Here is a 24313-nt window from a genome sequence, read left to right as displayed (position 1 = left end):
AAATGATTTATCTTGTTACATGATTTTTATATTCATGTCACCCTAATGGTAGGCATACAGTTAAGCTCACCTAACAGATGTGCTGTGCTTCTCATGCACAAGACATACAGTACACACCAATCAGAAATGATTCAAGTTAAAGCAAAATTTGGAATATTGAAGCTTGACTTTTATTATCACAATCGCAATATCTGTCTGAAAAAGATAAGATATTTTCCCCATATCATGCAGTCCTAGCAGAGACAGGGAGCGAGAGAGAGAGAGAGAGAGAGAGAGAGAGAGAGAGAGAGAGAGCAAGCACACTGTATAAACTAGAAAAAAGGGATTTCTCCAAGGCACAAGCCAAACTCAAGACTGACAGCCGTCGACTAAATGTATTTACACAAACTCTTTACCACGGATTTACTATGCAGGTATTGTATATTACAAGTTCCATTCCTGTGTGCTGTCACGGCTCTTCTCCATATGGGCACTTACAGAGACTCGACTCTGTAATTTACTAGTACTAAAAACCAGGTTATCGACGAAGCTAGCAAAAAAACCTGACACAACGCTTCACCCGCACTGTTGGTTATTAGCGGAGCAAAATGTACACAGTGGTGTTTTTCCACACCGTGTGATATCCGAGGCTGGTAATTAGATTTCCTCCCGGGTGTGGAGAGGGATCGGAGAGCATAAGCTCAGCTTATTAAGCGGGGAGAGGAGAGCCAGCACATCTGTCCAGGGGCTCCTTACGCACTAGGGCCCCCAGTCGCCGGCGATTACGAGCGGCGCTGGAGAGACGCGACTCGTCCGCCCACGTCTCAACGTGCCATCAGTGCTGTTGACCACCGAATGCCTAATGCTTCATATAGTGGCGGCAGAAAAAAAACGAAAAAAATAACACAGAGTGCAAAACAAAAAGATGGGACTTGTTTGTTTCAAGATGGCCGACGTTAAAACTCTTTCTGACGGTGACGCTCATTTTCATTACTGGAGCCAAGTCAGGAGTTACCGTGTGTTTTGGTGATTGGAATTCTACTCTGTGCCTTTTCTTTCCCTGCTTTTTAAAAGACTATTCCTGCTTTCTCTCCAGCTCTTTACAGATGTCGTGTTTTTGTTTTGTTTTCTTACGGCTTCATGGTGTAGAAGAGCCTGAGGGCTCCAGGCTCCGTGAGGTTCTGGAAGTTTCCAGCTGTCCACCAGCACTTGAAGGTCTCCTGCTCCCGAGATATACAATCAGTTATATGAGGTCCATGCTGGGCGGCTATAAGAAACAGACAGAGAGACAGGCAGAGAAAAGAGACAGAGACGGAGAGAAAGAGAAAGAGAGAGAGAGGCAGAACAATATGAATATGAATATCTCAGCCTTTTTAAGGTAGCCTACGATAAGAACATTCATAGATAATGAAATGGCTCATCACTGTAAACAGTGGTGAGGCCAAAGTAACAACAGATTTGCTATAGCAACCACAGAACAGCAAATTGATTGGCCTGCCTGAACAAAACACAACCACAAACAGTTACTGTGAGACTGTGAGAAGACGTAGCACGGATCAAGGGCAAGGAAGTGCTCCATTCAGCGAACGCTTGCTCAGTACTCAGACCGAGACCGTCAAGGACTCTGTTTTTTTCTCTGACCAGCATACTGTATACACAAACTTGAGAATTGCTTTACAGTCACGAAGCCGAAAGTTTATAGAAGAACTACAGTGCAGGAGGAGTTTTTTTTTTTTTTTTTGCAGAGTCGAAGGGTTTAGCTGAATTTATAGGCATTCGCGGCAGCTCATCTCTCTGGAGCCAGAGCGGAGGCCTCTCCCTCTCCCTCTGCTTCCCCCACACCCTCTCCCTCACCCCGCCCTGCCGACGCTCGGACCGCCTCACAAACATTTCCCAAGCACTCGGCTTTTTTGCGCAACCATAAATAAGAGCCCGAGTGCGATTGATTCTGCCACCCCCTCACCCCCCTGCGCCCCCCCCCCAACCTCCCTTTGCCTTCCTCCTCCTCCTCCCTCCACCGCTCTCACGCTGGCTAGGGGATAAATCACACACACCCACCACCACATCGCCACAGCCAGCTCCAAACCCCTGCCGCAGCCTGCAGATTTCACACAGGAAGAGCTGTGCTGTGCACTGGGAGCTTTCATTTATTCGTTGGAGAGATAGATGCATGCATGCACGCGCACACGCTCACACACACACACACACACACACACACACAAACAAACAAATACAAACACACGCACAGACACACACATACTCACTCACTCATTCACTTACACACACAGACACGCACAGACACACAGACACACACACACACACACACACACACACATAAACACACACACACACACACACACACACACACACAGACACACACATACTCCCTCACTCACTCACTCACACACACACACAGACACACACACACACACACACACACATAAACACACACACACACAAGCACCCTTCTAATTGATTGCAGCCATTCCGCATAATACTCCAGCCTAGTGGATAGGATCATAAAAAATATATACACATCCAATTAGCCTCTAAACAGAGTGTGTGCAGCAGTGGAAAAGCCTCGCTCGCCTCTGCCCCGGCCGTGACAGAAAGATGGATTCACTCTCGGCTGCTGAGCCGCAGAGCCCGGAACAATCTGTGACTAAGGAGTGTGGGGAGCAGGTGAAGGCCTGTCATCTCCCACACACTGCTTTTGCACACGTGGACCACAGACTCACACACACACACACACACACACACACACACTCGCATAACACACACAACACACACACACACACACACACACACACACAATACACACAAGCACAATACACACACACACACACTGCTGTTTTGACTGTCGACTATGCACACAGACACACTCAGACTTTGCGAGGTCATCTACCAACTCCAGGGAAAGACCTATGCAGACACACAGAGTGAACTGACAGCCTGTTCTCACTCGCCTGTTTTCATAACCACTCTCCCACACCTCCACAACCCCAAGGAATGTTTTAAATCCTTCTCGACATGCTCGGCCTTGGCTTCATGACCCCCTCCTGATTAAGCCATTTTTTTTCACTTAATCTGATATATATCACATGGCCATAAAACAATACTCAGGACCACTTGGGAAGGATGGGAAGACAGGCTCGAACACATCTGTACCTGGTCTGTTAGAAATACAGCAAAAGGAAAAAGTTCGGACGGAAATAAAAAGACTAATAAGAGTCATTTACAACATTATTTCTGAAAGATGTTTGGAATGACGTAATATTACTAAGGTGATGTCCTACATCCAACCCAGTGTGAATGTTTTGACGTGAATAAGAGCCTTAAGTTTACTTTTCATGTTGAGAGCTGTGAAGCCAGAGTTAAAGAGTGTGGGCAAAAAACGCACGTAAGAAACGAACAATCGAAAGTCTTCTGAAAGCGAGAACAACCGAGTGTTTCAAAAGTCATTAGTCTTGACGCCATGCCATATGCACAACGGAGGAGGCAATCCTGCTACACACTGCGCTGACAACACACTGCAGCTGTTCCCTGTTTACGTCTCGCTGGACACGCCCACAGACGGACTCGGCCTCCAATGGCTGACCGGCCCTTGCCGACGCCAACAGATGTGCAGATGCGGGCCGTCACGTGAGACGTTTTTGGGAGCTCGGCCACACGGCCAGCACTGGCCAGTGCTCAAGAGTGGACGCTCCTTTCTCCAAAACCCCACCGCTGCTCAGGACACTGCCGGTCAAGAGCGCCCGGGCACATCACAAACACAAACGCAGTCCCATAATACGAACACACTATTTTTAGCGTAACCCACAGACTCAGTTGGACAAGTTCTAGGGGAAAGAGCTCAGCTGTCCAAAGTGTTGTTCCTGTTCAGTCCAAGTTGCCGTGGAGAGAGAGAGAGAGAGAGAGAGAGAGAGGGAGACCCATTTATCATCCTGTTGCTTGGCAGCAGGGAGGAATAGTGATGAGTGCCCTTGTGCGCTGGCACTTGATGTATTGGATCAATAGGGACCTGCGGTTTCGCCTTGCCAGGGTATATCCGTAATACACCGGCTGACTTTAACAAGTGATTATTTGAGTGGACAGTCTGCGATCCGTCCAGTCTAAAGTCCTCCGCTGTGTCAGCGTGCTTAAGAGAGGGCTTGGTTATCGAGAGTGCAGCTGGACATTCACGAGTTAAGCCAGAACTAAGCACGACTTTAGCCGTCTAGCACTTTCTGGTATTTTATAGTTGAGCTCATTAGTTTCAAGTCAACTGAGAATGAACTGAGAACTAATCTGGGGTTGTTTACTTGCACAGACTGCACAGATTTCTTTCTCAAGGGCAAGCATCTATTAAAATCTTAAGAGTTTCAGGCATTATTTATATTGCTGAAGCATCTTCACCGACGAAACAAACTCAAAGTGTCTCGCTCTCTCTGGAGAGTGGGCACCCTTCCTCCCATGGGTGTTTGTCTTGCTGCACAAATACGAGCTAGTTAAGAGACAGACTTTGTAAAGGCGAGCCCACTCCTTGTATAGTAACGCTGGCCATTAAAACAGGTTAGTGGAAAACTGTCACTGGCGAATTGTCTTGCCGCTGAACAGATCGGAGCCATTTAAAGGCCAGAGTAAACATCATTACAGCTCATTAGCTAATGACTTTCAATGCAGGGACAACCGAGTGGCCTGTTCACACAGACCTAAATGTCAGCATCTCTGCCATCACATTAGCATCCCAACTCCCACTAAAACACATGCCCGCCAACGTACACACGTGTAGGCTAAATCAACACACGTTTTTCACTGATTGGCTCTTACTTCATATACATTCTAGCTCCACTGTTCAAGACTACGGTACTTTAGATTAGGCCTACTGCCTGCGTCCACATTCACTGCGGCATGGATCTGCACGGCTCTTCCAAGCCCTTCGACCTTCTCCAGCCAACCTCTTAACTTGTGTAATATTTTTTTCCGTTTCATTTCTTAAAAACTGCAGCGATATGGCAGAGCACTGCCTGGTCTGGCAAGAATTCCGCCGAGATGTCGTTCATCAGGGGACTTGGTGTGCTCACATTGCTTGATGATTACGCCACACAAACTCTAGTGCTCACCCAGACTCACAAACTGAGTTTGAGCTTTCGTCATTAAGACTCCACAGACATCTACGGTACACTCCAAAACAGGAAGGCACTCTCTGTATCAAACTAGTTAAAAAGCCTTCATTTTCATGGCTCGGCCATTTTTTAAAACCTTTTTAAAAAGCCCTCCGACGCCATTTCAGCAGCAAGCTTTTTTTTAGTCCAAAACAAACACTATACTGCATAGCCCAAGGACAGTGGTAACAGAAAAGGAGCTGTGTGTTTTTTTTAAGTGTGTCTGTGTGTGTGTGAGTGCGCTACAGTTAAAAGAGATATCAGGCGATCTGTGAGCGGGTCTGTGGTGGTCACCCCCACTGGTGGGAGGCTGCTCGGAGGGTGTTTGGAGCGCATTACCCAGCTGGACAGGACAGTGTGTACAACCACGCCTGCCTGCCTGTCCGCCTGCGGGGACGCGCGGCTCAGACGTCCAGCCTTTTTTCATTAACCCGCCAATTCCACTAAGGGAGCGAGCGAGACGGAAAGGCACAGCCCGCGTGCATGCTGTTCGGATGCAAATGCATGTTTTGTTCCTTTTTCTCAAGGCAGATGGAACATAATAACTTTAATAATGTGAAATGCTCATATATGCCCCAGAGACATGTGTTTACAGTGTTGAATGTAGAGAACAGTGTTTGTCAAAGCATGTCAGACCAAGGGCCAATAAAACAGAAAAAAACTCACTCCCTATATATCACAAAAAAAAAGAAACGATAGGCCTGTTTCAACAGTACAGCATGTTACACAATACTCTCTGGACCATTTCCATTAACCCTTCTCTTCTTGCTTGTTGTGTTGCTGCCTTGCTCTCTTTGATTTTCTTTTCACTAACCCGATCTTGACACTTTGATGCTAGTTACAAGCATGTTACTACTAAGCTAATCCTATATTCAATATTCTTTCAGTATCGCAAAACTGGACAATTAAATAGAACATTTAAATAGTACTATTTGGATTTGCATACACAACTCAAATACACACTCAACACTTAGCTCTGGAGTCGTGCATAGGCAGTTTAAAGCAACACTAAAGAGTTTTTCATACCTTAACAAAATGTTTACAAAATCATTTCAGCTGCTCATCAACTCGTAACAGGGTGAACGACACTACTGCATTGACTTTGCGGCCCTCTAACGGCTATAACCGCACTATGTAACTTTACCAGATCGGGTAGCGTACCTGTGGTTCGTTGAAATGAGGAAACCACAAATTTGAATTGCTTTGATGTCGCAATACATCATACTGTCATAAAAACATGCAACATGCTCTACCTTGTCTGTGGATAAACAAATGGTGGATAAACAAATAGCGTGCGTGCATCAGAGGAAAAGTGCTTTAGTGTTGCTTTAAGAAACAAAAACAAAAGCCCACACCACACTTACCGGTAGAAATCAGCAATATTGTTGTAGAGAATGTTTTGCCAAAATACCAAAGACCCTTGATTACTAACCGCTTTGACCCTCTCTGGTTCTACTAACGATTCATTTTGGGCTTTTTGTTAAGTCACATGCTTAATGAACGTTTCTCAATAATGACCAAATGTGATGCCATGAAATCACTGCTCCATTGTTTTCAATGAATGGGATGGTCACAGTGGACTATTACTGGAGGGTCTAAGTAGGGATGTCCTGGGATATCCTCACTGTGGAATGTCTCATGTCCAACCAGAAATTAATTAATAGTTTGACCGAGCATAACTGTTGTATAATGGGTTATATTCACAGAAGCCAAAAACATTTGCCTTAGAACTTGTGCAAGTGTATTGTTGCTCCAATAGTTCATAGAAACCTCTCAGCTATTTGGATTCTGAATCAGATTTTAAATAGTGATATGCAACCACAAAACTATTCCTCCAGGGTGATTTAGGCAGTTTGGGAAACAGTGAAGACAAGACAACATTGTGAAGAGAGAGAGAGAGAGAGAGAGAGAGAGAGAGAGAGAGAGAGAGAGAGAAAAGTTAGGTGTTACACTCAAGTTATTTGATCGCCGTTTGATAATTCCTCTGTAAAAACAACTCACGTGCCCCAGGGCCAGGTCAAAACAATGTAGTGAGATAGACCAGTGAGCACTATGTGAGTAAGCCAGCACAATACCTCAAACCTCCACTCTCTCTCTCTCTCACACACACATACACACACACACACACACATGTTGAGCCTGTAGTGAGTGCAACAGCCGTTCCAGATTTCTTGGCGGGCTCTATTTTATGTTCCGGCAAGAAGGCCTCTGCATTGGTCACTCACTGACACTCACATATAAAGTTACTCAATCAGCTCTCAATCAACTCAACAACACTGTCCACTCCGAGCGCTAAGTCAAATAGAGTAAAAGGTCTTGAGCAGGACTCCAGTGAGGACTACAGAATGGCTGTGTGAACATGGTCGGTGACCAACGAGGTATGAAAATGATCTGAACGGCGGGAGTTGATAGGCTGGGTCGTTGTTCATGCGAATCCACTTTCCAGGCACAGCACAGGGGGGATTGGTAAAGGCATGAGGGGTGACTGGGTCAGGAACACTCGTTGAATTCTCAGGAACTTTGGTGGGGGGGGGGGGGGGGGGGGGGGTGTCGAACGCACAAGTTGGCAGGTGACAGCGGCAGGTAAAAAACGCAGCACCCCTTGGCGCGACACCGAGCTCCGACGCGCCACCCACCCCCCCCCCCCTCCCCCCTCCCCCCTCTCTCTCCACTCGGTTGACACGCGGGCGCGAGGTATTTGGAGCGTGACACTGTGCCCGCCCGTAGCCGGCGCCAGGACAGGCTGCCAGGTAACGCGCCTCACTGACATTTGGACCGGTGGGGGTCAGAGCCCCCCCGCCCGCTCTCCGTCCAGTTGCTGCCGCTCGGCCACACTGGGCCCGCCGCCGCCGCTTGCAGATCTGGTCTGAGTGGGAGGGAAGTGGGGCCGGCAGATACAGGCCGAATACAGAACTGTGGGATTGTGGTGAAGGAGTCTGCGAGGGCCTGTGTGTGTGTGTGTGTGTGTGTGTGTGTGTGTGTGTGGACTGGGAGCAGTGGAGCTGTTCCTGCGCTACACAACCACCGACCAGACACTTTCAACAGAATGTAAACAGGTGTTAAAAATAACTGCCTAACAAGCGTACACACTCAAACACACACACACACACACACACACACATTCTTTCACACACACACACACACACACACACACACACACACACACACACACACACACACACACACACACACACACTCATACATATACCCAGATTACCCACACACTCAAACACTCAACACACAAACATGCACAGTTACACACACATACACTCACACACACACAAACAACTACACAAACACACGAGACAAAAAATACACACACATCCACACACACAGTCATGAGGACACATGCATACAGATAAATGGGATGTTGTCACATAGATAATGAACAACATGTACTACTCATACTCAAAACACTTCAACACACACACACACACACACACACATACACAAGACACTTAAACACACACACACACACACACACACACACACACACACACGCACACACACACACACGCACACACAGAATGAAACCAAACACCAAGCCGGCCAAGTTGGCTCACGCTTATGAGCTAATACACACTCTCCCAGCAACCACTGTGCCCAAACTCGCAGGAGAGCCCCCCACCCACCCCCCACCCCCCAGTAGACAACCCCCACTAAAGACAGTTCATCTGCTTGTCATTAGCCAAAGCACAAGTGCCCACTGCTAATGAGCGACACAGTGAGGCCAGTCGTCTTGGCTGCCGTGGCACACAATAGCACCAGCGGCTCCGCGAGGGCAGAGAGAGAGAGAGAGAGCGCCCTCCTCCTTAGCCCCGAGGGGGCGGCCTGAAAACTGCGCCCAATTTCACATAAGCCCATTACGCTCCAAACCCCCTTTGAAGTGCCACGGGCTGGACTGGCGAGATGGACATCAACGAGAATTAAGTGAGATTCATGTGGATCACGCATTCCTGAGCCTGCCCTAATGGTTATAATCTGGCGTAATTCCTTCATTATTCCAGTATTATTTGCGTTGCGCTCGATCGGTGCTAATGTGGGGCTAATTCCCAGGTGATCCCCTCCGAGGCCTGGACCGGGCTGAGGAGAGGAGAGGCGAGGCCACACGGGCGTCTTCCCTTTTTGTTGGGGTGTATCGCTTTCAGGGAAGAGCGCTTAAACGGGAGAGTTCACCCGAGTGCCAAATTCCTTTGGTGGCACGTGACAATTCAGACTTTACAAACGCATCAGAAGTGGTTCACGAGTCCTTCTTTTTTTGCCTCCCCTGTACTACCAGCATGTCTGCGGAGATTCAGGATGCGGCCTTGCCTGGAATTCTCGCTTGTCAGACCATTCATCACACGCAATGTGGTCCTAGACACCACGCAGTCCGTGCTGTTGGTAAAGTCCGGAGGAGAGTACCACCGCGTGGCATTTAGCTACAAAAGAAACATATGTCAACAAGCGCAACATTTCGCATTACTAAATGTGACTTGTGCTCCCCATCGAAAGAGGCCCTCCCATCTCCATCTGGATATTTCAACTGGGTCGTTCGTCTCAACTGAACAAACACCGCCTGCCGCAACTTACATAACGCAGCCTGGACCTCTAAACTGATCTTGGGAGGCAAGAACACCCCCCTCCACACACACACACGCACACACACACACACACACATACACCTCCCGCCTTGTGTGGGGAATGGAGGGCAAAGCAGAGGGGGGGTGGGGTGCGGAGGCGCAGGCGCAGGCTGACTCTATGTCGGCCTCTCCCTAATTTCGCCGAGGCCGCAGAGCATAAATAAACTCAGCTTGGGCTTTTTGAAGGGCTCCGCCTGTTACTGCACAGAGAGACGGGCCTGAGAGTGTAGCAACGGCGCTCCCAGAGAAAGACACCCCAAACGTGCGCCAGAGCGAGGGGCTAGAGAGGACGAGGCCGAGCGCAGATGGCTAAGTGTCCCTGCCACGATCGCTGGATTTAAAACACAAACAATGCTCTCCGAGATAAACCGTGAAAGCCGTGTGCTTTTCCTTAGGAGAAAAAGGCTTCTTCCTCTCTTCAAAAAAGCTCTTCAAGTAACAAAAGAGCGAAATGTTTCAAATGCATCGACACATTTAAGAATGACCACATGTTTGAGGTCAGGGCAAATGTCAGCGTGCAAAAAAAAGGGGGGGGGGTTGTACTGAGAGCGAAAGTGGTGAAAAAAAAAGCCAGCATGTTTGCTCAACTTATCAGCAGCTGTTCTTTGTGTACAGATGTTTCACGCTTGCTGCTCTTAGGTCAGTTCTCACATCGAGAAGGCACGCACTGGCCTCTATTACACAGCCAAGTGAGGCTTTAACAACCTTACATTACGTTTGATAATGGGACAGTCTCAGTACCTGGAGACGCCAATGAGTCTAGATGACATGTTTGCCCTGAATTATATACAGGAAACAATTTCACCTTCATTCCGGCATGGGATAGAGAAAGTTTTGTGTGTGTCTTTGAAGTGGCTATATATATATTTGTAGCCACTGCACGTAGTACCCATAAAGCCAAATCACTTAACAGTACCACTAAGTGCTCTAAGTAGCTGTCTAAATGAACTCTCTACTTTGACAAAAATGTCGCCATTCTAAATGTATTTGAAATAACCAATGATATTGCATTTTCCTCTCTGTCTGGTAGAGAGCTGTCAATCACAGCGTCCCTTTTAAAGTCCACTTAAATCTCCATGGAATGTGTTTGATGAGTTCTCTCTCTGAACATAAGGACATAGCAAATGGCTTTTCTCTGATTACAGCATTTTATGTGAATGTAGGGTTTCGCGTTACTTTCGTGTTTCGCGTCAATAGGGTTTCGTGTCTATCACATTCACTTAAGACTGATAGCACCATAGCTCCCGAGTCATCGGTGACTTTTGTATGTGCTCTGTGTGATTATGGGTCAAAGGTTAATGGGTATTCCCAGTAGTGCTAAACAACCAAAAACACAAATCGTTTCCACTGTGAGACTCCAACAATTTCCTCAAAAGAAAAGAGAACTGTTTGCTTTGTGTGCTGTCAACGAAGCATTCATGTGAATGAACCACTGGATCTTCGCCCCGGACTTTGCTTTATCAGTAAGCAAATTATTTACCGTTCATATTATTATTGATTGGGACATTATTTGACCAGACAAAAGCAACAGGGTCAGTTTGCATAGTGAGTTAACCTTCCTACTAAATGCCCTATGAGCTACCTTTGACTCCTTTTGCAACACTTCCATTAACATGGTTTCCTAAGAATTATGACATCCTCATTATGCTAATATGGTGACATCTGCACTGTGTCAACAGTGTTGTAAACAGAAAAAGGCCAATGTACAATAAGACATATGCTTATAATGTATCTGTAATGTAATGTATATAAAGTGTATGTACACGGAAAATATACTTACAGTACATTCCTATTCTACCTCTGCTGTTATTTCTCAGGACAGAATGTGTATTGCTCTCTGATGATAATCTATACGCGTATAGCATTTAACCTTTTCACTTTACTCACAATTACTCAACAATAGTGGTGGGACTATTGTTTTCTAGGAAAAGTATTTACATATATTTTTTGAGGTCGTCTTCAATAACATGCAACAACACCAACAACAACAACAACAACAACTATTCATCTCCTGTTTAGCCTCATATGTATAAGTGTGCGTATATGTGTTTATGAATGTGTGTATAATCTTATCTTATGAAGCTAAGATATTGTATTTGTTTACAATATCATTATTTATTGTTCAACATTACTATTTATTGTCTTACATTCTGTGTCAGTTGTTTACAATAGAAATAACAGCCTCATTCAATGCTTGACATTGCTTTCGTGTAGCCTACATTCATCTGAAATGTAGAGCAAGTCTATGGATAGACAACGCTCTTGCGAGGCTGTGACGAACTGAGACATATGGCTGCCGCGTGTGGTATGTCTGTCAGCCTATATGGCGGGAGAGAGAGCCGTGCGGAGGAGACGCCACAGTACCTTCGGTGAGGGAGTCGGAGCTCAGCGCCCGTCCCCAGCTAGGAGGCACCTCCGCCGAGGGGCCGAGGCGGACGAGGCCGAGCAGCAGGAGGAGCGTCACGGAGGGGGCGTCCATGGCGTCAGGCCTCCCCGGATCTGCGGAGCACAGGAGCGGGATTCATTAGGGGGAGAGGGAATGCTGACTGGCCCACGTGACGTGACATTTCTCTGTGAAATACTGAGCGCGTGTACCCAACGCCAACCCCTCTGGAGGGCACATGCATGAGCCCCCACCCCTAAAACACACACACACACACACACACACACACACACACACACACACTCACACACACACACACACACACACACAGGCATTCACACACACTCACACACACACACACACATGCATTCACACACACTCACACACACACACACACACACACACACACACACACACACTCACACACACACACACACATGCATACGCACACACACACACACACACACACACACACACATGCATACGCACACTCACACACACACACACACATGCATACGCACACGCACACACACACACACACACACACACACATACCCTTCTTCACACACGCACCCCCACCCCCACCAAAACTTAATCTGTGTGCACAAACTGTGACTGCCATTTATTTTCAGCAGTCCAGAGTGACACCCCAGTGACACCCTATACAAGACTGTCCACAACTAACACCAAGAGACTCTTTGCCTACAATTCTACCCTGGCAGGCATGGAAATGTCACAACTTATGTCATAATAATTTGAAGAATAATTAAGGATATGATCACGTCCATACATTTATATTTTTCAAGCATATTGTTGTGATTATATCTAGCAATAACATATTATGACATTCAAAACCGAAATTCAAAACCCCTATTTCCAAGAAAACTCGCCAGCTAGTACCAACACAAAACTTTTAAAAGAGGGCCCATATGAACATTTTGTCTATCTTTATGTAGGTCACAAAGACCAACATATCCCTTGGGACATTCCTTCGAGGCTGTCATGTGATAGTTAAATGCATATACTTGACAAGCACAAGCAATAGCACTTTTTTTGGAGAACACTTTCTTGAGTTCAAGTCTTGTCTTTGCTATTTCCTGGTCTTAATTTCCTATTTCCGGTCTCTCCACGGTCCCATCCGAACAAATGCATTTAAACCCCCACAATAAATCATTTTTTAAAAAATGAACCAACTAAATTGCCTACACAGAGCTTTCCGTGTATGAAAATTGATTAAAATAATATGTCAGTCCCTCTAGCTTGAACTGAAGTGGTACTTTGTTCTACAAACAGCACGGAGAGCGCTAACTGAGAGGGTACTGGTGTTTAAATACGCTCCTGGAGCTGCAGGTCTAAGGATAGACCATATTTCAGATGCTTGGATGGATCCAGCGTACCTGTCCGTGTGCCCTTTGCATGCATCCTGTCTGCCCCTCAAACACCAGCTGCAACAATGGGGCCACTGAATCACGGTGGCGGTCCATCGCCACAAAACGTGCGACCCCAAACAAGCCCTACGCTATATCTAGCAAGGACAAACACTAAATATATCCCGTCTATCTTTAGACATTCTCGACCATTACTAAGAGCTGTACTTCAGGTTTTGAAAAAGGCGCCATTATACAGAAAGGGATTCAGAGATCAAAGCTTAAGTGCGCAATAAAAAAAAAACTGTGAGAACGCACAGCTTTAGGTTTAAATTAGAGTTCCCTTTGTACTGCTCTATATGATAGAGACATGGAAAGAATGGGAATGTTAAAACTTTGAAACTGAAATGGAGATGTGATTGTCCTTCTCTGATGGCTTTCAGGATCCAAAGCTCTTCAATGTTCAACCAATGTCAGGCCCTGTAAATTGAACGTCAAAATCCTTTGTCCTCTTCCACAATCCCATATCCGTATCCTCCTATCCAGCACAATCTACAAGGCAAACCTACAGAGCCCCTCCATCGACTGAGCCCTCTGACTCAATACCTGAATCTGTTTAAGGTCTCTTAAAAATGTCTCAACGTGTCACAACCAAAATCACTTTGCACTGCTTGTAGTGGCGAACTTGACACTGTCTTGGCAGTCTAAACAGCAACATTCTCTAACCGAATACAGATGGCAAACATAAAATGGACCATTTTCTGGTTTTCCCTACCACTAAGACTGACACTGCATAAATGTAATGAACAGGTTGTGACAGATTGACAAATGACCATCACAATTTTGGTTGAAAAACAGCTGTTAACACAGCATAGTTCCTAAAGCGGTAATTAAGGTTTTATCTGAAGCAGATCTTATCTTTGCAAAGCTACTATAACGTGTGTGTGTGTGTGTGTGTGTGTGTGTGTGTGTGTGTGTGTGTGTGTGTGTGTGTGTGTTTGTTTCCACCCTTATATCTATGGAACAATAGGTCCAACCTTAAAAAGCTACCACAAAATGTATCCTGCTGTGAGTGTGTACATTTTCTAACATAATGCTAACTACTGTACACTACGCTAACTCTTGCTATTCTGCTCACTACCCTACACTAACTCTAGCTATTCTGCTATGTTAGCTCTATTCTGCTACAGTATACTACCCTACACTAACTCTAGCTATAGGTTACTGCATAAGGCCTTACAGTTTCCCCCATCATATGTGTGGGTGAGCAGGTTCAACAGCTGTCACAAACCAGACGTGAGAGCACTTAATCCCCTCTCTGTTCTCCTCACGGCGCACTTGACCCCGTTCCATTAGCCAACCAAGCAGCCAGCACCCTCTCCAGAATGCTCTGCCATTCCTTACCATGCTATGACTTTATCAGCGAGACTTCACACCTAGGTGGTTATGCAAAGGCCTAATTGAATGGTGCTGAATACTGTGAGGTTGAGCTCTGTGTCAAAATGACATTTCCAGCCAGATTGAGTTTTTTAACACAATATACTAAGATAAGTGAATGTGCATAATCAACTTTTCTTTGGTTAAGGTGTTTGCTGGGCAGTAATCTTAAATCTGGTCTTGTAGTGGCTGTGTTGATCCTTTGGGCTACAGCGACATTCTGAAAGTGAATAACGCTGAGTGCATAATCAATTAAGCGAGTCGAAGTATTGGATCCAAGCCCAAGTTCAAAACCAAGCATAATGGACAGGCTATTATCCTTAATACATAGACCTGGCAAGCACTTTATTTGTAAATACCAAATTGTGTACAAAGTGTAAAGATTGGGAAACTAAGTAGTGAAGGGATATCAGATTAGAGAGGTAATTTCTCAGCAAAGTCAGTCTTGAAACAACATGTTTTTTTTTAAGTGATTAAACATCTTGCTCATATAAATGACATAATAGTGAATGGATGCTATAGTGAATAAATGATATAATCAATGAATGAATGCAACTTGAATTTCACTCTCTCCTTTCCTTTCATGTCTGATGACCAGAGGGGGAGATTCACTTTGTGCCAACTACCAGCTCTTTAACTCCCAGTTGTCCTTTCCTGTGCAGTTTTGAATGAGCGGTAACAACCAGAGAGAAAAAAAACTGCACAGCTGGAGGAGTTATCCTTACAAGTAACTCCGCCTTTTTGTTCACTGTTTGTCTCACACTGCTCGACGAAAAAAAAAAAGCTCAAAGAAAGGGAGGAGGAGGCTCCATAGTCCTTTCCAACCAAGGGCCTCTCATTAGGGCAATTTGGCTCTTGTCATCAGGCCGGGATCTGGAAATGGGGTGTCCCACGGTGGTGCAACCCTGCCAGCCGCCTCCCTCCCCCCTCTTCCTGTCGCATTAGGCTGACGCTGTTCAGAGCCTCAGCCCTGTCCACCCCAGAGAGAGAGGCCAAAAGAAGGGGGCAGCAGCATGGCTAAAACATCCACACACACAGGGCATGTTTGTTTAAACTCCTCATTTTTTGGGGAAGGGGGGGGGGGGTTGGAGGCTGGTGGTGGGGGTGTGGAAACTCCCCTAGCCTCTGATTGGTCGACTGAAGGTTTCCCGCTTTCGCTCCCTGGAAGGACAGAGGCTCTTTCTGCCCAGTTGTGCTGTTTGCCACAGTGGGAGAACATGGGAAAGAGAGAGAGAGAGAGAGAGAGAGAGAGAGAGAGAAAGAGAGAGAGAGAGAGAGAGAGAGAGAAAGAGAGAGAGAGAGAGAGAGAGAGAGAGAGAGCCCTTTAAGTTTCAAACAAACCACGTTGAGATGTCTTACTTCCACGCTCCCCAATTCCAAACAATACCACTGCTGCCGATTTCCGTAACTTGCCTTCATGAATACAGTAATTTCCCTCATATAAGCCGCATTGTGTATAAGCCGCGGGACTGTTTTTATGCAAGTTAAAAGAAACGAAACCATATTGATACCATATTAACTGTCACCGTGTATTAACCTCATAGCTGAAGAAATTTAGCAAAATCAATGTACAAGCCGCGGCTAATAGTCGGGAAATTACGGTACTTTTATGACAGTCGCAAAAAACAGGACTCGACAGGTGCCTTGAAAAAACAAAATCTGACTTGGCACACAAAGGCTGTGCAGAAATAGGTGTATTAGACGTAACAGTTTTGGCAGTTATATGCTTGAAAAATTATAAGGCGTCAAAATGACTGTAAAGTTTCTCTCTTTCTCTCATGTCACTCACATAAGCTTTTTCAGCATGTTTTTCACTCTAATACATCTACTGTCTACATCTACTGTTACGAAAAGCAATTGCGTGCCAAGTTTTTACACATAAGCCTAAGCGATTGTACCTACATAACACACAAGCAACCTAAGAATAAGGTTCTGGCGGCCATTTTATCCACTCTGGCCGCCTCCAGAAACAGCAACCACTGCTGGCAGCGTTACCAAGACAGCTATCATCCACCTGGAGCAGTCTATCAGCCTCTGCTGGCCTCGGAGGAATGGGCTGGACCTTTCTTTCTGCTGGCTCGGGTGGCGGCCGGTGCCAGAAACTGAACTGGGGGGAGTGTGTGAGCGTGAGTGTGGAGCGTGGAGCTGCACCCATCCCCTTTCCCAGAGGTGGGTGCCAGGAGGAGGCAGCCTTGGTCTCCAACAGCACCGAGCACAGCCAGCATGGAGCCTGCCAGCCCAGGCCAGCGTTACACAGCACTGCATGCATGCCTTTCACCCCCCTTCCATGCGTGGTGACTCTGAGGCGTCATGTCAATTACACCACTGTCACTACCCTCACGGTCGCACCTGGCTGACAATTTTACACTATCTCTGGGCAGTCCTGCCTCCTCGTCCCGTTCTGTCCTGTCCAGCACTGACACGGAACGAGAACTGAAGTGACCGCAGGTGAGTCACAGAGGGCTGTGACATGGGCAGTGGGCAGTGGACGCAGAAGAGAGTGGACAGCAGTTCAATCACAGAGCGAGACAATCAGACACAAGACAGAATATGACTACTGTCAAGGTATGAGGAATATCAATCATTAAAAAAAACTAAATAGCAATAAACTGCAGCAGTTGTATTGAAAAAAGAGAAAGTTGCTATAGAGCTTAGTTGCTGTATGTCAGATCTTGTATAGTCCTAGAGACACTAAAGGTGCTTTGGCCAGACATGCAGAGAGCAAGTCAGTCAGCCATGCAATGACAGGTAAATGGGGGGGGAAAGGGCCACAATTAAAGATAATGATGCATGATTAGCTTATTTCAATAGAATATGATTCAAGGGTTAGATTAGAACATGATTAACTTGACTGGTCTGCCACTGGCAAAAATAACTTGCTTGAGACATTTTGCCAGAAGGGAAAATGACGGCGAAAGAGAGAGAGAGCGAGAGCGAGAGAGAGAGAGAGAGAGAGAGAGAGATTGCTGAATCCTGTGAGCTTCATTGCTTTGTGAAGGCACACTATCCCAGCCCCCGATCACCTCTCCTGCTCGCATTTCACTGGCAGAGTGGAAAACTCGGCTCAGCAAAACGGCCCTCAGAAAGCAGAAAGAAGATCTGGCCAAACTTCCACAAGCTTCTGCAGCACAAAGACTAACTCCTCCTTAGGTGTGTGTGTGTGTGTGTGTGTGTGTGTGTGTGTGTGTGTGTGTGTGTGTGTGTGTGCTTTAGAGAAGGAGAGAGTGAGAAAAAGAGTGACATGCTGTGAAAGGGGGGATAAAAGAGAGGAGACTTGGAGGTGAATGGAAACAGATACCGTAAAAAAAAAAGAGAGAGAGAGAGAGATTGAACTGCTCTTCTTATCCGCCACCTCTACTCTCCATGGAAAATGTCACAGTATCAAAGAGCGGAGAATCTTTTTCGTCAGATGATTATTTACCTTTTATAACACAGAGATGACATATGGGTACAAGCCGATAACATGCATGCGTGTAGGTTATTTCAAGGTTATTTCTCACATTCTAAGAATCTGATAGCTTCTTACACATGTAGGGCCACATGTGACATGTTTTCTCAACAATGTGTCAAATACCTTAAGTAGTGATGGCCACTAACAATCATAATAACCAAATAACAATAACAGCATTCTTCCAGCATTGACTTGAAATATTTCTCTTCTTTCAAATGTAATGGAATAGCAAAGTTCAAAATGGAATGCATATTAAGTCACCCCAGTACTCAATCTCTACTATTGCTAAACTGTTTCAGAGTACCAGACCATCACTGCTATTCCCAGTTGGCTCATTCCTGACACTGAAATTGCACAAGCGTCATGCATGTTGGGTGGAGGACCTTAGATGATAACATACGATTAAAAGTCTTGAAGTATAGGCTAGGCTGCTACATGCTGAGATTTAATTATTTTGCCATAGGCTACCTCATATTACCAACACTGAAAACTAGTCTAGACCAGAATATGATCTACACGGCTAGCGCTAGTTAATGCCAATGTGAACTGAAAACTTTGTTTTCACATAGAAAAGTTCAACAAAAATATTACAATAAGAGATTAACATAGTCTGCAGGGTTTTCTACAGGAAAAGAACGAGGGACTACAAATAGCCTATGTATTGAAACTATAGGCTATGAATTAACATATAGATATTACAACTATATTTCGTAGTCAAACAAACCTTGAGCCCCCTCAATATTCCAAAATGGTTGAAAATGGGGGTACGCAAATCTAATTCTTCAGCGCAGTGCCACGGAGCAAAAGCAGATCTGCACCTCTTTAACACTACCGATAAAATAGTAAGCATTTACACCGCATCCAACAATTTATGCCACACTCACCTTTCGCAGAGATATCAGCTACGAAGTAATCACTTTGTCACAGTTTCTACATCTGTCACTGGACTCGGACTCAACACACGGACTGTGTTGCCTGTTCAGTCCTCGAAGATCCCTGTTTTAAAACGCAAAATGCAGCAGAATCAACACTAACAGATGCTCACCGAAACATCGCCGTCTATACCTTGCCTTAACAACAGAAGGTGAGTGTTAAAAAACAACTTCGCCTAGCATACAACTGTTTACTACTATGGACTTCGAAGACGCTAGACCGCTAGATTTTCAGATTGTCTCTGTGCGTGTATAGGAGTTCACTACTCTCACTGCATATGATTCAACGTGGCAGCGCCCTCCACTGATAGCAATCCGCAAATCTTTTCCAAAAATGTGTTGACACTCCTGCCAAACTTAAAATGTGGTTTTCATTAGGGCCCGACCCGAGCACCAAATGGTGCGAAAGCCGTATTGTTTCTGTAAAGAATATAATAATAATAATAATAATAATAATAATAATAATCATGCATCATCATCATCATCATAAATGTCGTAATAATAATAATAATAATAATAATAATAATAATAATTAATTAATTATAATAATTATTATGATTAGGGCCCAAGCATCGGATGATGCGAAAGCTATATTGTTGTAAGGATTGTTGTTGTTGTTGTTGTTGTTGTTGTATAGCTTTGCCTTTTGTGAGTTGGTTCTCATGGGCAAAATGGTTGTGGTTGGCATACAAGGGGTGGCCAACCAGTCCAGCATGAAGACCCAAAAAATCCACACCACTTAAAAGAGCCGCACAACGAAAAAGATGCCATGCACACTACAACAGCAACAGTGACTTATAGGCCTGTGCCATCTATGACATCTATGAAACATCTACGTTATAGTTTAAATAGCTCTTCTCTTTATCATTTAAAGTGAGATACTTTAACATTTCCAGGAATGAGTAAACAATAAAGATATCTGACTCACATCACAAATCCCCCCTCACTGAATGACTTGGAGCAATGCTCTAATGTAGATTTTGGTGAGGGACTGGAGGAATAACTATTTCAATAAATATTTCAAACAAAGAATTGAATATTTTAATTCATGATTCATTGATCATAGCATTTGGATGGTTTTAAAGAGACTCACTGATGACTGAAGACAAAGAACAAAATCATTCATATCTCACGTTGGTTTCTGACTCTCGGCCCAGCACACAACAGCTCCAAGGGTCAAATGTCAATGGTCAGGGAAGACTCGAGAGTGGAGCCTGGATTTCTGACAGATAACATTTCAGTTGTCACATTGAGGCACTGCAGACTCTGAGAATTGCTCTTTGAATGCATGACAAATGTAATGCACACACTGGACATTGGGGTCCGCTATAATGTTTTTCAATTCCACTGTACATGTAAGTCTGTGTTTTAAGTCACTTCAGTATGCTAATGTCTTGAAAATAAGAGGCCAACCTGTGTCCATTCCTTAATTCCCAGAGGTGGACAGTAGCTAGTCCTTGATTACTGTTTTGAGTATCTGTAGGCCTACTTTACTTGAGTATTAATAGTTTTGGAAACTAGCGACTTTCACTACTACATTTGAAAGACAAATATTGTTCTTTTGACTCCACTAAATATGAAATATGAGCATGAAATTACTTTTAACCACATTTGATTCTTTAAATGCAATAATGCGACAGACCATCTTGAAGTTTATTTTTCAATAGTTCAACTTGAACTTGGCTGAATTGGCTGTGGTAATGATGGTGACAACAGAATCTTCATCAGAACATCCTCCATGCCTGGGAGAACCAGACGAATCTGTTAGCAATTAAAATTTGAGAAGTGGTATAGTGGTATAGTCTTAACCAGGCTACCCTACCATTGCAGAATTGGAATGAAGTGAGACAATCACTTGACATTCACTACATAGCTAGATCTTTAGCCTACATTAATCTCATAATTGTTGAGTTTTGTATTCAGGGAAAATGTTTTAGATTTGTGGACAGAGAATGAATAATGATTTAAATTATATTAGTGCATCCATCTGAAAATAGGTCAAATGTTTTGTTGGATATAAGTAACTAAAGGTCTCTTCAAGTATGATCGACCAAAGGATGTACAATCTATTAATCACCAAATTTCAATACTTTAAAAAGAAAAAATGCTTATACTTCTGAATACTTAAGTATTTTTAAAAGCAACTTCTGTATGTCAACTTCAGTAAAAATCTGTCTTAGAGGCGTGTAGTATTTGACATGGTGTATCTATACTTCCACTTACGCAAAGGAATTGTGTACTTTGTCCACCTAGCTCCCTCCGTTTCCACTCATATCTATTTTCACTGGTGGATGCTGCTGCCATTTGACCTGACCTGGTCCACTTAAAGAGGCCATCCGCTTGCTTACAATTGCTCATTTAACGGTTACTCACAATCTCAACTCTGCTAAAGAAGGGAGGCAGCCGAAATATAAATGAGTCACTGCTCTGCTAACAGTACCTGCATATAACCTTGAGCACATTAAGCTGCTCATACAGATATTCTTCTTTAATATTGAATGTTGTCTCTCCTCATTTTTTACCAACTATGTATCAAATATTGTATCATGTGTTGTATGAATGCAGATGTATGATTTGATTTGATTCCGAATCTTTTCTCCTTTGAGTGTCCGTCCGCCCTAGCCCCTCATCCTCTCCTCCTTCAGGGCTAACCACCTTCACATCAACTGCAGGTTGTGAGCAGCACACAGACGCAAGATACAGGTTCAGTCTAAAGAGTTGCCACTTGCCACTTGACTTCATTCAATGGCCAACAGTTCAAACGATGCATAAGTCTGCTAGCCTGGCTAGCGCCTACCACGTCTCATTTGACGTGGTCTGGCAACCAAACGTTCATTTTCTCGTATTTGAAAAAATGCCCAGATCTGTTCATTGGGCGCCACGGATGTCTACAGTATCAAATGCGTCTGTGCATAGCTCATCATGGTCTTGCTTTCTCCCCTGTTCTGTGATTGGCCACCAACATCAGGCGAAAATGTGGGTGTTAGTTTCCAGACTGCCTTAGCAGCGTGAAAGAAATCACTGCGCAAGGCAGGATGGGAACACCCAGGCTATAAGTCTGCTTCATTGACTCAGAAATAACAGATTCAATTTCATTTGGCAAAAACTGTCCAACACTTACAGTAACATAGACCCCCAATTCCCAGGCGAAAACATCTCTACTAATCTGTCAGTGCAGTTATTATAAATCCATTCAGTTAACTTTTCTTTTTTTTCCCCAATCACACGTCCATGGCTATGAGGAGCACTCTATATATTTCAGTGATCTTTCTTTTTTTAACCCTAATTTCTTATATAAAAAAAATGGCATCATCATAGCATCACCTTACGAGCTTCAACAGAAAGTAATAATACATTTGCAATAACTGATCTGAAACTACTTTGCACTCTGAATTGTCTGAGACAAAACAAACCATGTGTTATGTCTTCAGACAACCAGAACACCACTTTCCGAATATAAATAGCCTGTTTCTCATTGCACCTGTCAGGAGGTGTGATGTGAATATATTCAGACATCTGAATATAACTGATTCAGCTCATCCTGTTAATGCCACAGGGCATGTGAACACTGTAGATCTAGTGAGAGGATGAGGACTCGGGGACAATAATTGCAGATACATAAGACAAGACAACAATGTTTTTGTTCGCAGAGGGGGCAGCACAGTTAATTGAGGGTCCGGCACCATTTGGTCGTGGAGGCACGGACTCATGTTTTGACGGGTCAGTGGATATAATGACAGAAAAGAGAAACATCCAATGTGTCTCTAGTGTCTCGCTGAATGGGGACCGGCAGGCAGACAAAGCAAGGGCAACTTCAAACTAATTGGACACGACAAACAAACAGTGCAGCCGTAGTCTTCGGCATACATCCACGCATTCTATAATTGCATATCGGTCTGTTTTGCTCACATGTATTGTCCCTCAGAACAGTCTGCATAAGCAGCTAGCTAAATTGGCCTACAATTGCAATTATTCCCTGTTGCCTCGGCATGTTTACCTAAAGCCCTTGGCCTTTCTGAGAAGAAACTAGTCCCAGATGCATGTCTCATACCTGCCAGAACTTCCCACATGGTATGGAGAAAACATATGTATAATACTTGAATAACAACTCTGTGGTGGTAAAGAGCTTGCATATCGATTGCTTGGACATAGGCCTAATGCACTTCAGCATGCAAGGATGGTCGTACACAATGTTTGTAGCACTTTTTTCCTTTTTCTGTGTTTTGAAAGATATAATCATTTTATTTGTTAAATCACTGTAACAATCACATTATTACTTACACAAATATGAATTTTATAGACGGTGGATACTATTTGGATTACATTGACAATCTGTATGCTTATCAACAGTCTTCAAACCACAACACATTTGTTTCACAGTCCCTTGAAGCAATTAACAACAGAATAAAATTTTGCTCTGGTGCGTAGGCAAACAATGGCCAACTTCGTCTTAGAACTGATCTATTCATGCGCCTGAGTCTGAAAACCGATCTATTCATGCACCTTAGTCTGCCATGTGCCCTTCAACTTAGAAAAGTTGGAGTTAAAAATTTAGTGAATTCTGTGGAGAAACTATTGGCATTGATGCAATGCATGCCCAGTCTGAAATCTATTCAGTGCGGTCCTTGAAGCTTCTTAAAGCTGCGTAATTCATTTGGAGAGGTTTACGCCTTCTGCTTGGAGAGCAAGAGCCAGACCAAATTGAATTAAGGCCACGGCACAGACAGATACACACACAATGCAGACGCTGTAATCAGTTTCTATACACCCCTCAAGCTGCCTGATAATGATTGTATAAGTCACCATTTAATCCCCATTGAAGACGGGGCTATGAAGGAGGAAACAAAGAATGGGTCTGTTGGGCCATCATGCTAAAAGCAACCACAAATAAAGAGTCAGAAATACTTGGAGAAATGATAAGCAGTCATAAAGTAAAAGAGGCAGTCTGGGTTGTCGACAAAGGTTGTTGATATCAGGTGCGTTGGATTAGATTTGTGG

At 44.5% G+C, this 24313-nt stretch overlaps 1 protein-coding gene across 2 annotated transcripts in view; it reads right to left on the bottom strand.

Moving 5' to 3' along the window:
- Window positions 1-19567, bottom strand: part of ghra (growth hormone receptor a) — a 29543-nt gene extending 9976 nt beyond the window's left edge. The window contains exons 1-3 of one of the 2 annotated variants that reach the window (XM_062516969.1): window positions 19268-19567; window positions 12110-12244; window positions 1114-1246 (exon numbers count right to left, since the gene is read on the bottom strand). In XM_062516969.1, the coding sequence (XP_062372953.1) occupies window positions 1114-1246; window positions 12110-12224 (248 nt within the window). In that variant the 5' untranslated portion in view covers window positions 12225-12244; window positions 19268-19567. Of the gene's footprint in view, window positions 1-1113; window positions 1247-12109; window positions 12245-16834; window positions 16858-19267 lie in introns of those variants that run through there. The other variant, XM_062516970.1, reaches the window with a different exon arrangement.
- Window positions 19568-24313: the final 4746 nt, after the last annotated feature.

Source organism: Sardina pilchardus, chromosome 16 (genome assembly GCF_963854185.1).
Source record: "Sardina pilchardus chromosome 16, fSarPil1.1, whole genome shotgun sequence".
Taxonomy (NCBI): domain Eukaryota; kingdom Metazoa; phylum Chordata; class Actinopteri; order Clupeiformes; family Clupeidae; genus Sardina; species Sardina pilchardus.
Note: the sequence above shows the minus strand (reverse complement) of the source record. Positions and strands in the feature narration are given on the sequence as shown.